Raw genomic sequence first — 12043 nt, 5'->3', positions numbered from 1 at the left:
TGAGGCTGCTGGGGGCTCCAGCGGGACTGCCGCAAGACTGGTGGGAATGCCAGCAAGGGCTGCCGTCAGGGCAGTGGACTGCTGCAGCTCGTGTGGCTGGCAGCTTGTGTGGCTGGCAGCTCCAGCCAGGCTGCTGCAACTTGTGGAACCAGGAGACTGGGGAGATCAACAAGGATGCTGGGTCCCGCCTCCTCCAGACCTCCTCTAGTCCCGAAAACTCCCTTGTCTGGGACCAGTCAGGTCCTGATGGTGTCAGACCCAGGGAGGTCCAACACATACTATAATCTTTCAGAGTTAAAAGCATAATCTGCTTCCATTTAAAAGCTGGAGTTGTAAGTGAGGAGCTCCCTGCTTCAAGAAGGCAGCTGCTAAAATCAAATTGGAACTGAAAATGTAATTTTAAGATCCAATTTCTCAATCTGCCGGTGACAGACTTTGAATGCTTTTTAGCTGGAAAGTCATGATGTCTAGACCTCAAAGGATTTGATCATGAGACTTAAAAATCTCTGAATTCAGTGTCTGGTTTACCTACTTCAGAGATCTTTTGTTTTACACAAACACCTTTTCAACAAAGACGATACCTTGGAACCCTTCAGTCCTCCCAACTGATCTTTGTCATTCAGCCCCCAAACAAAAACTTTGGTTCTTATAGTAGCTGCTGATTCCAGTCCTGCCATCTTCTTCCTAACAAGACTGGGTACATTGAGAAAAATAAAAATGTCAGTTCCATAGCCATACACTGTGACATTTTATAAGTCTTAAATTGTGTTGTATATTTTAGCCATCTATTTTACATTTTGATATGTAAATATTTTCTCTGTGAAATCAAGCTCACTGTAACTTCACAGTTGTAACTGAGACAACTATGTTATTTTTTTGTAACAGCTCCAAAATAAAAAATATGTTTTAATAGTTTTTGCACAGTGAACTTCTTTAAAATCACAAGAGACCCACAGAACTTCAGGATTCTACATCATATAATGAACATAAACTGTTAAAGTAATTACTCATAATGTGGAATTTTAGCTGAAGAGACAAAATAAAAAAAGCTATGAAAAAATTATCACTAAATACACACTAGAAAGACAAAAGGCATACATCAACTAATGTCAATTATAAAATTTGTTGAAAATAGGGCCTGTGTGTTTTCTTTTACACACACACACACACACACACACACACACACACACACACACACACAAGTTGCATAGCCAATGTTGACATTCTTCTAATTTAGGTTAAGATAGTAAGTTTGTTTCCAGCTCCAGTTCCCTACCTCCCAGTGTTGGCTTTATCATCATCCTCTTCCTCATTATCAGAAGCAAGGAAAGGGACAGCAGCCAAATCTTCATCTTCTGCCCGGATACGCCCCAGTATGCTGAGTCCATGTATTTTGCAATCTATTCCAGAGCTTCTGCACTGCTTTATAGCAATCTCAATATACCTGTGATACTAAAGAAGAAAGATGTAATGGCAAATCTTTTGGGTCTCTAAGTTAATGGAATACATGGAGGATTTAAGGTTTTTGCACTGCTGAGTTATTTTTTAGAAGTCGAGTCTGTAAGATCAAACAAACATTCTAGTTCAATGCCCTATTTAGGTGGCAATTTATCTGAGATAGATGTTCTCAGAATACTAGAAGTTTGCTACTGAACTATTTTGCTTCTGGGAATTCTCTCAACTCCAATCGACCACTAAGGCAGGGGTGGGGAAACTCACATCCAGGGTCTGGATGTGACCCTTGGCTTGCCTTTATCCAGCCCCTGAGGCTCATGGCCACCTCCAGCTTTAGGGAACCTGCTCTAGTGCTGCAGTCCCCTCTGTTGTCCGTCTCCCCCCCCCGGCACTGAAACACACAAAATCTACTAGGCTGGACACCCTTAGGCTCTGGAATGCGAAGGGAATGTGGAGAGTGGGAGCTTGTTCACACCAGAGCTTTACAGTACTGTAACTTGCTGCACTGGGGGTAGGGGTGGGGGGAGATGTGTTTTTCCTCCCGAGTGAGAAAATTACAGAGCAGTAAAGTGGTAGGTGGCAGCATAGAGAAATCTTTAAGATTGTGCCCTTCTTGCAGTAACTGGCCACAGTCCAAATTTTTCACCCTAGGCTGAGAAGTAGCCACTCACTTCTGTCACCCAGCACACGAGTAGTTCCAGCCATATCTTTGAAAAAAAGCCTGGTATATGTATTGTCTGCTTGGTTCTGAGACATTCGGTTTTAAACTGAAGATCTAAAATTTTACTGGTGTTTACTCACAAGGCTAATAATTGTACACATGGACAGAGATTATGCAAAAGCCAGGGGCACAGTTAATTATAAGCACCATCATATAGTTTTCTCAAACAATAATACAATAACTAAAGGTACACATGGACACTCCTTACAGCAAAATACAGATTGACCATCTGTGAGCTTTTCCACAATTAGTATTCACATACCTCTAAACAATCACTAAGAAGAGGCACTGTAGTGTCCGCAGGGTTAATGTTGATTGTCTTTAGCTCTATGAGGTTATTTAAAGAATTCCCACCTGTACAACATAGTGGGGAAAAAAACTGATTTTAATAAAGGCCATATGCCAACTATACACTTAAATACCACTTCTATATGAACATATTACTAAGTTAAATCAACATTTAAGCTTTTAAAAAAGCATGTTTAAAAAACCTTATTTTTGAGCACAATTCAATTCATATACCTGAAACCACAACAAGAGAGGGCATGTAGCTGCTGTCTGCAGGATCCACTATCATCTTCAGTCTGTGGACAAGTACATCAGGGAAAATCTCTAAACGAATCCAATGCTAGAAAATAAATCACAATTCGATGAAAATGCCATTGGACACCAAATAAAAGTAGTACACTTTATTATCTGTATTGACAGTCCTTTTCTAGAATTCACAAAAATTACAAACAATTGGGAAGAATACATCTTAGCAAACTTAAAAATCAGTATATTTAGATTGGAACACATACATCTAAATATAAACTTTAGATGAACTGTATATGTAACACTGAGATGACAGGTTGTGCATTAAAAATCAGCAAGATGCACTACAAGCCGTTAAAAAAACAAAACAAAACAAAAGCCAAAGGGTGCCAGAGCTGGCAAATCATTCAAGTAGTATGGCTCAAACTTGCCTTTCCCTGTGAACCAGAAGACTGCCAACACTGGTCACTACCATCAATCAAACGTGAAGCCTGATTCACAGAAGACGACACATTCAAATTCTTTACAATTCGTGACCAGTCATCCAGTAGCATTCCTCGCTGACTGCTATGATGTCTCTTCAGCTGTTTTCCAGAACGCCCGCAAAATACTGGAGACTGACCTATTTAGTTCACAAAGTTATACTATAAACTATGTATTGTTAAAGAAAATTACATTTTATAAAAAAAAAAATACTATGACAAGAGCAAACATTCAAATCAAACTTCAAAATAAACACACAGACAATTTAGCCCAAAATGTGTGAATTTTGGAAGTGAAGCATGAAGATTTGATCACATTATTCTCATTAAAAAGGCACAACTAAAAAATTAATTGAAAACTATTTCAAGCACTACACATATCCATTAGTCCTCAATGTCCCTTTTTGTGGTAGTCACATTTCCTGTTTTATTTTTCAATCTTCTCTGGTGTTGTATGTATGACTTTAGCAAAATGAACTCAATTACAGGCCACTGAGATGTAAACTTCAACAATGGCAGAAAGGATCTGAGAATCTCCTTCAAAATTCTGACAGCTGTAGGGTGCATGAAGATTGTACAAATATCTAGTGGAAGATCAAAAGTACTGTCTGCTGCTGAATGCATTCATAGGGAACTGAACACACAACTGAAAACTTAAGGGCAAGTAGGTACCCTAAGACAGCATTGATTCCAGAGTTCAGAGACAAATTGCTTTGGTAAGCCCAAGCAGAGAAATGTTTCCATTTAGCTGAGTAACGGATACTTGTAGTATTCTATTTTTGTTAACAATAAATTGCACCCTCCTGGAACACAAGCATTCTAACTCCAATGCCCATCCAAATACCAAACTCTGAGTTGTAGCGGTCCTAGTTTGGAATGCAAAACTTTGTCCCTGTGTGGCATTGGAAGATCCGGTCACTTTCACTGCTTCAGTAGATCTATGAACCAGAACTGTCTTGGGGTACGTCTATACTGCAACACTATTTTGAAGTAACTAGCGCTATTCCAAAATAACTTAGTCTGTGTCGACACAGCAGGAAGTTATTTCAAAAGTGTCAAAATATTGTCAAGCTGGAGAACTTCTTACTTCAATTTGTGTAACCCTCATTGTATGAGGAATAAGGGAAGACAGAGGAATAGTGTGCTATTTCTAAGTAAGCGCTGTGTAGAAGCTCCCTATTTCGAAGTAAGTTATTTTGAAATAAGATACACAATTGATGGAGCTCAATTTGCATAGCTTATTTTGAGTTAAGCCCCGTAGTGTAGATGCACCTTTGGTCAGTTGGGGACAATCATGATGACTCTAGCTCTGTCTTGGAAGATCTTCTATACAGCCTGTGATTTTAAAGGAATTGGGAGGGAAGGCACACTCCAGGTGACCCTTCTATAACAAGATTCCCAATGAGTCTTTGGCCTAGGCTGCTGTGATTAGCAATAAGGAAGTTTACTGTTCACCTGTGAGGCAAGAAGATCCCAGGCTGGCCTTTCCCATTAAACAAAGACAGTAAGAACCAAACTGTGAATTATCCATCCATGACTTAAGTAAAATGTCTGCTCAGGTAGATTGTAAATCCCTGATAAGTATGCAGCTGACAGAATTATGTGATGTTTGATCCACCAGTTCCAGAGAATGACTGCCTCTATGCATACACAGAGTTCTTGTTCTCCCTTAATTACTACTGTGATATCATTCAACATTATCTGAATGTGTCTCAATTAAATGAGTGGGAGAAAGGCACTGTAGGCTCAACATGTTGCCTTGAGATCTACTAAGCTGATGTGCAGTCTAGATTCCCCAGGAGTCCAAATGCCTGATGCCATATCAATGCCCATGTGCACACCCTAATCCAGTGGAAGGGTGTGCAATGACAGTTGCCTGAGTTGTTGGCATGAGGAAAAGAATCCCTATATCCACACCTTCTCTGGTTTGTCCTCCAGACAAGAGAGCTAATATACCTTGGATTGTAATTGTGATTTTGTTCTTTATGTTGCCCTTTTTTTATGAATACACAGTGAGAAGCCAGGCTTGTAAGTACTGCAGATGAAGTTTGGTGAACTGTATCATATGTAAAAACTTAAACAACAAATAGACTAGTAGCATCTGAAAGACTAACAAAACATATAGACGGCATCATGAGCTTTCATGGGCACAGGCCACTTCTTCAGATTACAGGAGTGTTAGAAGTCCAGATCCAAGAATAAATAAGGTAAAAGAGAAAAAAAGGAGAGGAGGAAGAAGAAAAAAAAGAGACCATGAGTAGATAAGCTTCAGTGGGGTAGTTGAGCTGGTCTGTAATAGGAAAAATGTAAAAAACAAATAGTCTAGTAGCACCTTAAAGACAAAATAGTTACAAGAGGCTGAAAAGAACATTAGCACCTCCATTGCTTGGTTGATAGGTTAAGTCATAGGCTGTGGAAGGTAGTTTGCCAGCCAGCCGATGTCTTTGTTCATACCATTTGCATAAGAATTAAACGTGTAAATGAAGTTATGTTCCAATCCTTCTCTGTGTATTTGGCTTATGGAATTTGCCTGAAACAAAACAGTGACTTAGGAGATCCATTGATTAGTGTCCAGGTAGATTGAAGTGTTCTCCAACTGGTTTTTGTGTATTGCCTTTTAGGATATCTGATTTGTGTCCATTAATTCTTTCCTGTAGAGACTGTTCAGTTTGGCCAATATACATGGCAGTGCGGCATTGTTGGCATCTGATGGCATAGATACCATCTACATGTTTTGTTAGTCTTTAAAGTGCTACTAGTCTAGTTGTTATTTTTTTAAGTTTTTCCTGTTACAGACTAACTCAGCTACCCTTCTGAAAATTTTGTATCATATGTGTTATGACACCATGTGGCCAAAGAGAGAAAGACAAGTTCTGATAGTGACATAGTGTACAAGAGTACTCATGACCAGAAACCTTTCAAGAGGTATGCTCCTGCTGTGGTGAGGCCTAACGTCACCCCTATGAAGTCTGCATTTTGTGAAGGTCAATGTAGATTTTTCGTAATTGAGACAGATGACCAGGGAAGGTGGTAAAAATAAGCAGGACACAGATTCCTCTATGGACCTCTGAGTAAGAGAAGGACCGTGAGAAGATAATCCTCAAGGCATGGAAAGACTAAATCCTTCTCTTTTCATTCAAGCAGCTACCACCAAAAGTAATTTATAAATGATGATAATGATGGACGATCACTTGTTGCGGAGTATGATCATCTTCCATGGGAGTTGTGGACGCTCAAGTGGCTGATAAGGCTGATGCTTGTAAACAGAATGGGTAAGTGGCCAGACTGAAGGGGAGAAACTTGAAATTGGTAATAGTTATGATCCAAGACGAAACTGAGCTACGTAGTAGTTAAGAGTATGAAGTGGTAGTGGATACTGCAGAGGCTGGGTTCCCAGTTCTATATATCCTTAGGACATTAATGATAAAGGCACCAAGTCAGCACCTCAAGATAGGATTCAGGCCTCCATGTAAAGTGATTTTGGGGAAACTTCCATTACCCCTTCTGAAAAATAGGGTTATCGTCTCCCTCCACAAAGAGGATACATAGATGCTGGCCCCTCTATTATGATTCTGTATTAGCGCCCATCGCCATAGCAACCAACTCCTTAGCTGAGGTACTCTGAAGAACCACAGTCACTTTCTCAGCTGGTTTTATAGGGGAACTAGCTCAGGAAAACAAATCCCTCTGGGGGGGTCTGTCTTTTTAATGAGTCACTAGTCCTTGTGTGTGCACTGAACATTCGTGATTATCAGCAGCATATATACTTTAGCTACTTCCAAATCCACACTGGGCCTGGAAGTGTGAAGGAGAGAGAAAAAAACATAGGATGACCCAGGAAAAGTAAAATCTAAAACAGAAAGAACTGATTGTAGACCCCAGTAACAACACTAGTCAGGAACAGAAAAACTCAAAAGTACTCTTTGTGCCTACTCCTGTGACAGAAGAGGGTGTTAGTATCACTACTTCAAATATAATTTAACACACAAATATGAGCTATTCAAAACTTTTACTTAAGTTAATCATTCTGAATTACCCAAAGAAAGTTTAGAGACATTCTACTACATTCGACAGTGAACTGCAACATAAAATCCTAATTAGTACCAAACAACTCATTTCTTAGTAAGCTAGCTATAATGTTAAACTTAACAAAATTAAAGCTAAAAACGTGATTTCAAAAACTATTTAATGAATTTTGGATTAACATGAGTAATTTCTAGTTTTGAAATATACCTGGTTCATTTATTCTCCCAAAAGTATGCCGGGTGTTATGTTTCCTGGTTTTGAAACAGGTTTCACAAAAGTCAAAGTCATCACAGTTTCTACATTTGAACCTAGGCCCATTGATAGGAAACATCTGACAGCCATCACACCTAATTTAAAAAAAAGACATTTAATAGGGTCAATTCCATACATTATAAGATATATTATATTGTTAACAGCATTCATAAATGAAGAATTTTCTTTTTTCCTTCCCCCTATCCTCCCTTCAACTTGTGGACAAAATTACACTTCTCTAAAAAATTGTAGTTATGATAGTAACATTATATGCCAAGTAGTTCAAAAAATTATAGAACTGACAATTAACTTACGTGACCCCTGGATGAATGCTGGGGACCAATTCCATTTCTGACAATAAACCAGTCCAATGAGACTGCTGAGGGAAGTCTACAATGACATCTTTTCCATTGGCACTAAAAGCTGTGATAAAACATGCAGATACAGATGATTTCTTGAAAATCTCTAAAATGTAATTTGAAATGCCTACAGTCTGCGAACCAAAATTGTTTTTTTATAAGTGATTCCTTCTAAGAAGTTAGAATTTATTTCAGAATGCAAGTTTATTTCAATGGAAGTAACTTTCAAGTCACAGCAATCAAATACTAAAAATCATGAAAATGTTTTGGCAACTTTTACTTAGTTAACATTTTCACTATGGCCTAGCTTTGTTCTTTCATGAGATTACTTGAAACAATAATATATGCATTATCTATATTTTCCTAAAGCACAGATTAACTTGCACATCACAGGAATTTTAAGAGCTTTTCAATGTACATCATGATAGACAAGAAACATGACTATGCTTGGGAAGATTAAATTTATACCAATAAAAGCCAATGAGTGTCAATTTCACTGTACACATACAAAGCAGCAAAAAACATTTCCATCAATAATCAAAATATACTAATGGGCAGAGAAAGAAAAATGCTTCTTGAGAACTTAGATTTGATAAAGATATTTATTTTGCATATTTTGATGTGATGTTGACAATTTCTGTTTTAATGGTTATAAAACAATTTGAATCTCAAAATCTACTCATTAAATTTTTGTCTGACCCAACCAAGGCTTCCTGAAACTTAAAATTTGATGAAAAAAATGCCCAAATGTACATCTTTGCTACAACTGTGAACATTTAAATAGATATAATTAAAAACTTTGACATCAATTGAAATTATATTACAAAAATCATGTTTTGCCAAGCCACTATAGTATTAACTATAGTATTATAGATTATTATCCCTACAATAATCTAACCCTCTTATATTTTGACTTTTTACTGTGCTGTTAGCCACCCACAGCTAAAAGGGAAAGTTTCTCTCCCTGTGCAGTAACTGGAGTTCTTCAAGATGGTTGTCCCTGTGGGAGCTCCACCTTTAGGTGCGCCAGCGCTGCTGTGCCCCACTGCGCCCACCAACTGGAGATTCTTGGTAGCAGTGCCCCCCGAGCTGGCCGCATGCACAAGGCTCAGGCACGAGGCGTCTGGAGCGTTTAATGTGCATGCACGACCAGTGGGCTCCTTGGTTCTTCTCTGATCCGGACCCCCAACAGAATCCAAAGGAGAGGGGAGGAGGATGGGTGGTGGAGCATCTACGGGACATCCATCTCAAAGAACTCCAGTTACTGCACAGGGTGAGTAACCTTCCCTTCTTCAAGGAGTCTCCCCCTGGGTGCTCCACCTTTAGGTGACTACAGAGCAGTATCAAAGCTTGGAGGTGGGACCTTCGGAAGGCTTGTTTCGGCTACTGAAGGTACTGAGCTGTCAAATTGAGTGTCTGCATACGACTGGATGGAATAGTGATGAGTAAAAGTGTGAGCGGAAGCCCACGTGGCTGCTCTATAGATCTCGTCCGAGGGGATACAGCGGAGGAAGGCTGTGAAGGTGGCCACTGCCCTCATGGAATGGGCACGCAGGGCCAAAAGAGGCTGTTTGTTGAATATGGCATACACCAGTCTTATACAGTCTGAGATCCACTTGGACAGTCTCTGTTTATAGAACAGTAGTCCCTGAGATCTCTCTGTGGAGGAGATGAACAAGCGAAGCATTTTTGTGGAACGAGCGTGTTCATTGCAAGTAAAAGGCCACTGCCCTGCGGACATCGACATTAGGGAGAGCCCTTTCCCTGTTGTTGCCATGAGGTTTGGGGAAGAAGACAGGTGAATAAATTGGTTCGTTACAATGGAATGGGATTCTCACCTGCATGGGAGTGCAGCGTCAAGCAAAGCACCAGCTAATGAAATGCTGCCATTTTTTACTATAGGTTTTCCTTGTTGCAGGTCTACAGCTGTTTGAGAGAATAGTTTGAGGAGCCAGCTGGCCACACGTGCACATTACACACTCCAGATGCCTCGCGCATGTAGCCAGACAAGGGGGCACTGCCACCAAGAATCTCCAACTGGTGGGCACTGGCGCACCTAAAGGTGGAACACCCACGGGGATACTCTTCAAAGAAAAAGTTATAGTGTCTAGCGCCTATTTTCAACTTTTTCCATAATGAGAAGCTCTACTTGAACAGAAAAAGTATCTCTGGCTTAATATGAAGGAAGGTGTACAGATGTTTCTGAATATCTCAAGAACCAGCTGTGACATTGTGGGGAATCTATATACAACTTATGAATTCTGGTTGATGTGATGAAATTGTAGTATCCTGGAATACCTTTACGTGGATGTGTAACCTGCTAATTGCTGACAGGGGCTGCAGGACACCTTTGCCAGATCAAGCATAACAGTTGGCCATTAAACTTTAAATGGTTGCCTATTCAATTCAAAACATCTTGGGAAAAATGGCTGGCTGAAGATGGGAACAAGTAGTAGTTCTAACTCCATATGTACAGAAGAGTGGAAAAATCACAAGCAGCAGAAAACAGAAACTAGTTTTTGATGACGACCAAACTCAAATGACTCAGACAAAGGAAACTTTAAGAATGAGATAGAGAAATACTTCAGTAACAGTGAGGTCCTGTTTACCTATGATAAGCCAAGGTCACAGAAAGCTAGTTGATGTATGGAGGAATAGCAGCTCCATGCATTCTGAAGAAAGTCGTGAGTTGCAACAGAAGGATCCCAGGAACCTCAAAGGACTCTGCCTGAGTCCAAAGAAATGGAAGTTACCTACCTGAAACTGGAAGTTATTTGAAATGTGTGGTCCTGATCTGTATTCCATACATGGGTTCATATGTACACCATGTGCCTAAGTCTAGAATTTTCTGCAAGCAGCATCCATCGTCCCACATGACCATCATAATTCTCCTCATGCTTCCAAAAAAGATATGAAGGGCAGCGTGGGCAAATGTCTCTCAAGTTTTACTATCTAAGTACCAGTGACTGGACCAGAGCATAATGTCTTGTGAAGGTATGCAAACAGCTCCAAATAGATGGTCTTCATATCTACCAGTGGTATGCGTCTCAGACATGCAATCAAAGTACAGGCTGCCCCCGACTTGTGATGCAATCTGCCCCGGGGACAGCTTCACAAGTTGGGGGCATAGTAACTCGAGCCTGCATTTACGTCAGGCATCATACACCATCATATATGCAGGCCGAGGACATAAGTCGGGGGATTTCGGCCCCTTTTGCAATTACGGAAAAAGTCATAAGTGTGGGGGGTCGTAAATCAGGCTGTCGTAAAATGGGGGCCTCCTGTAGCTTGCTCTCTCTAGTAGAAAGAGCTCACTGGGGGAATTTTTGCACCCCTGTGCATTCAAAATTTGTATTTGTGCACAGAATTCTCTTTTTCTCACACAGAAATGGGCTGTAGAGTTCCTGGCCACCAGTAGGGGCTGAAGGACCAGGCAGAGTGCAGCTCACAAGAAGAAGAAACTGTTGGGAGGAGATGAGGGAGGAGCTGGAGGGTTCCCATTAAAGGTAATTCTCAACACAACCTGAAGGAAGGCAGTGTGCAGGAATCTCCATAGAAGCCTGGGACCTAGCATCAGACTGTTTCTCCCTCTGGATTCCTGGGCTGGAGGGGTGGGGGGGTGGGGAGGAGAGAGATGGTATGAGTCTCTGGGATTGGGTAGGGGGATGGGTGAGAACCAACAGTGCAGCTAGTGTTGGGAAGGTGTGAGAGCATCTGGGCTAGGAGGTGCCCTGAAACATGTCTGAGGGCTAGGGAGCAGGAGGTGCATGGGATTGTCTATGCTGGGAGGGAAGAAGAGGGGGCAGCTGGACTCTGGTGGAGAGAGGGTGTGAGTGCCTGGCCAGGAGGAGTACCCTGCAGCTGGGCTCTGGATGCATGGGGTGTAGATGTCTCCCCCCTGCTTGGCTCTGGGGAAGGAGGCAGAGAAACAGGAAGTGTGCTGTCATAGGGGTTTCCTTAACTCTCTATTTATTCCTGGTGGAATGTTTGGCCTTTGTATTGTTATAGACATAGTTGCTGATAGGTATTTTGAAATAAATTACCCAAATAGTTGAAATTGGTGTGATTACATAGTATTAATTCTAACAAATAAAATATGCAGAACTTTGCAGATTTTTAAAAAAAATTTTGGTGCAGAATTCCCTCAGGAGTACCTCGACCCATCCAAAAAGAGAATAAGAGTGTGTTGGTAATAGAGTAATACAACAGTAATT

General features: G+C 40.7%; 1 protein-coding gene across 5 annotated transcripts in view; it reads right to left on the bottom strand.

The window, feature by feature from the left end:
• HERC2 (HECT and RLD domain containing E3 ubiquitin protein ligase 2) overlaps positions 1–12043 on the bottom strand; it is a 201837-nt gene that overhangs the window by 71637 nt on the left and 118157 nt on the right. For all 5 annotated transcript variants that reach the window (XM_075916267.1, XM_075916303.1, XM_075916286.1 and 2 more), the window contains exons 51-57: positions 7785–7893; positions 7426–7565; positions 3142–3332; positions 2699–2804; positions 2439–2530; positions 1277–1452; positions 582–693 (exon numbers count right to left, since the gene is read on the bottom strand). In XM_075916267.1, the coding sequence (XP_075772382.1) occupies positions 582–693; positions 1277–1452; positions 2439–2530; positions 2699–2804; positions 3142–3332; positions 7426–7565; positions 7785–7893 (926 nt within the window). The remainder of the gene's footprint in view (positions 1–581; positions 694–1276; positions 1453–2438; positions 2531–2698; positions 2805–3141; positions 3333–7425; positions 7566–7784; positions 7894–12043) is intronic.

This window comes from Pelodiscus sinensis, chromosome 1, assembly GCF_049634645.1.
Source record: "Pelodiscus sinensis isolate JC-2024 chromosome 1, ASM4963464v1, whole genome shotgun sequence".
NCBI lineage: Eukaryota > Metazoa > Chordata > Testudines > Trionychidae > Pelodiscus > Pelodiscus sinensis.
Note: the sequence above shows the minus strand (reverse complement) of the source record. Positions and strands in the feature narration are given on the sequence as shown.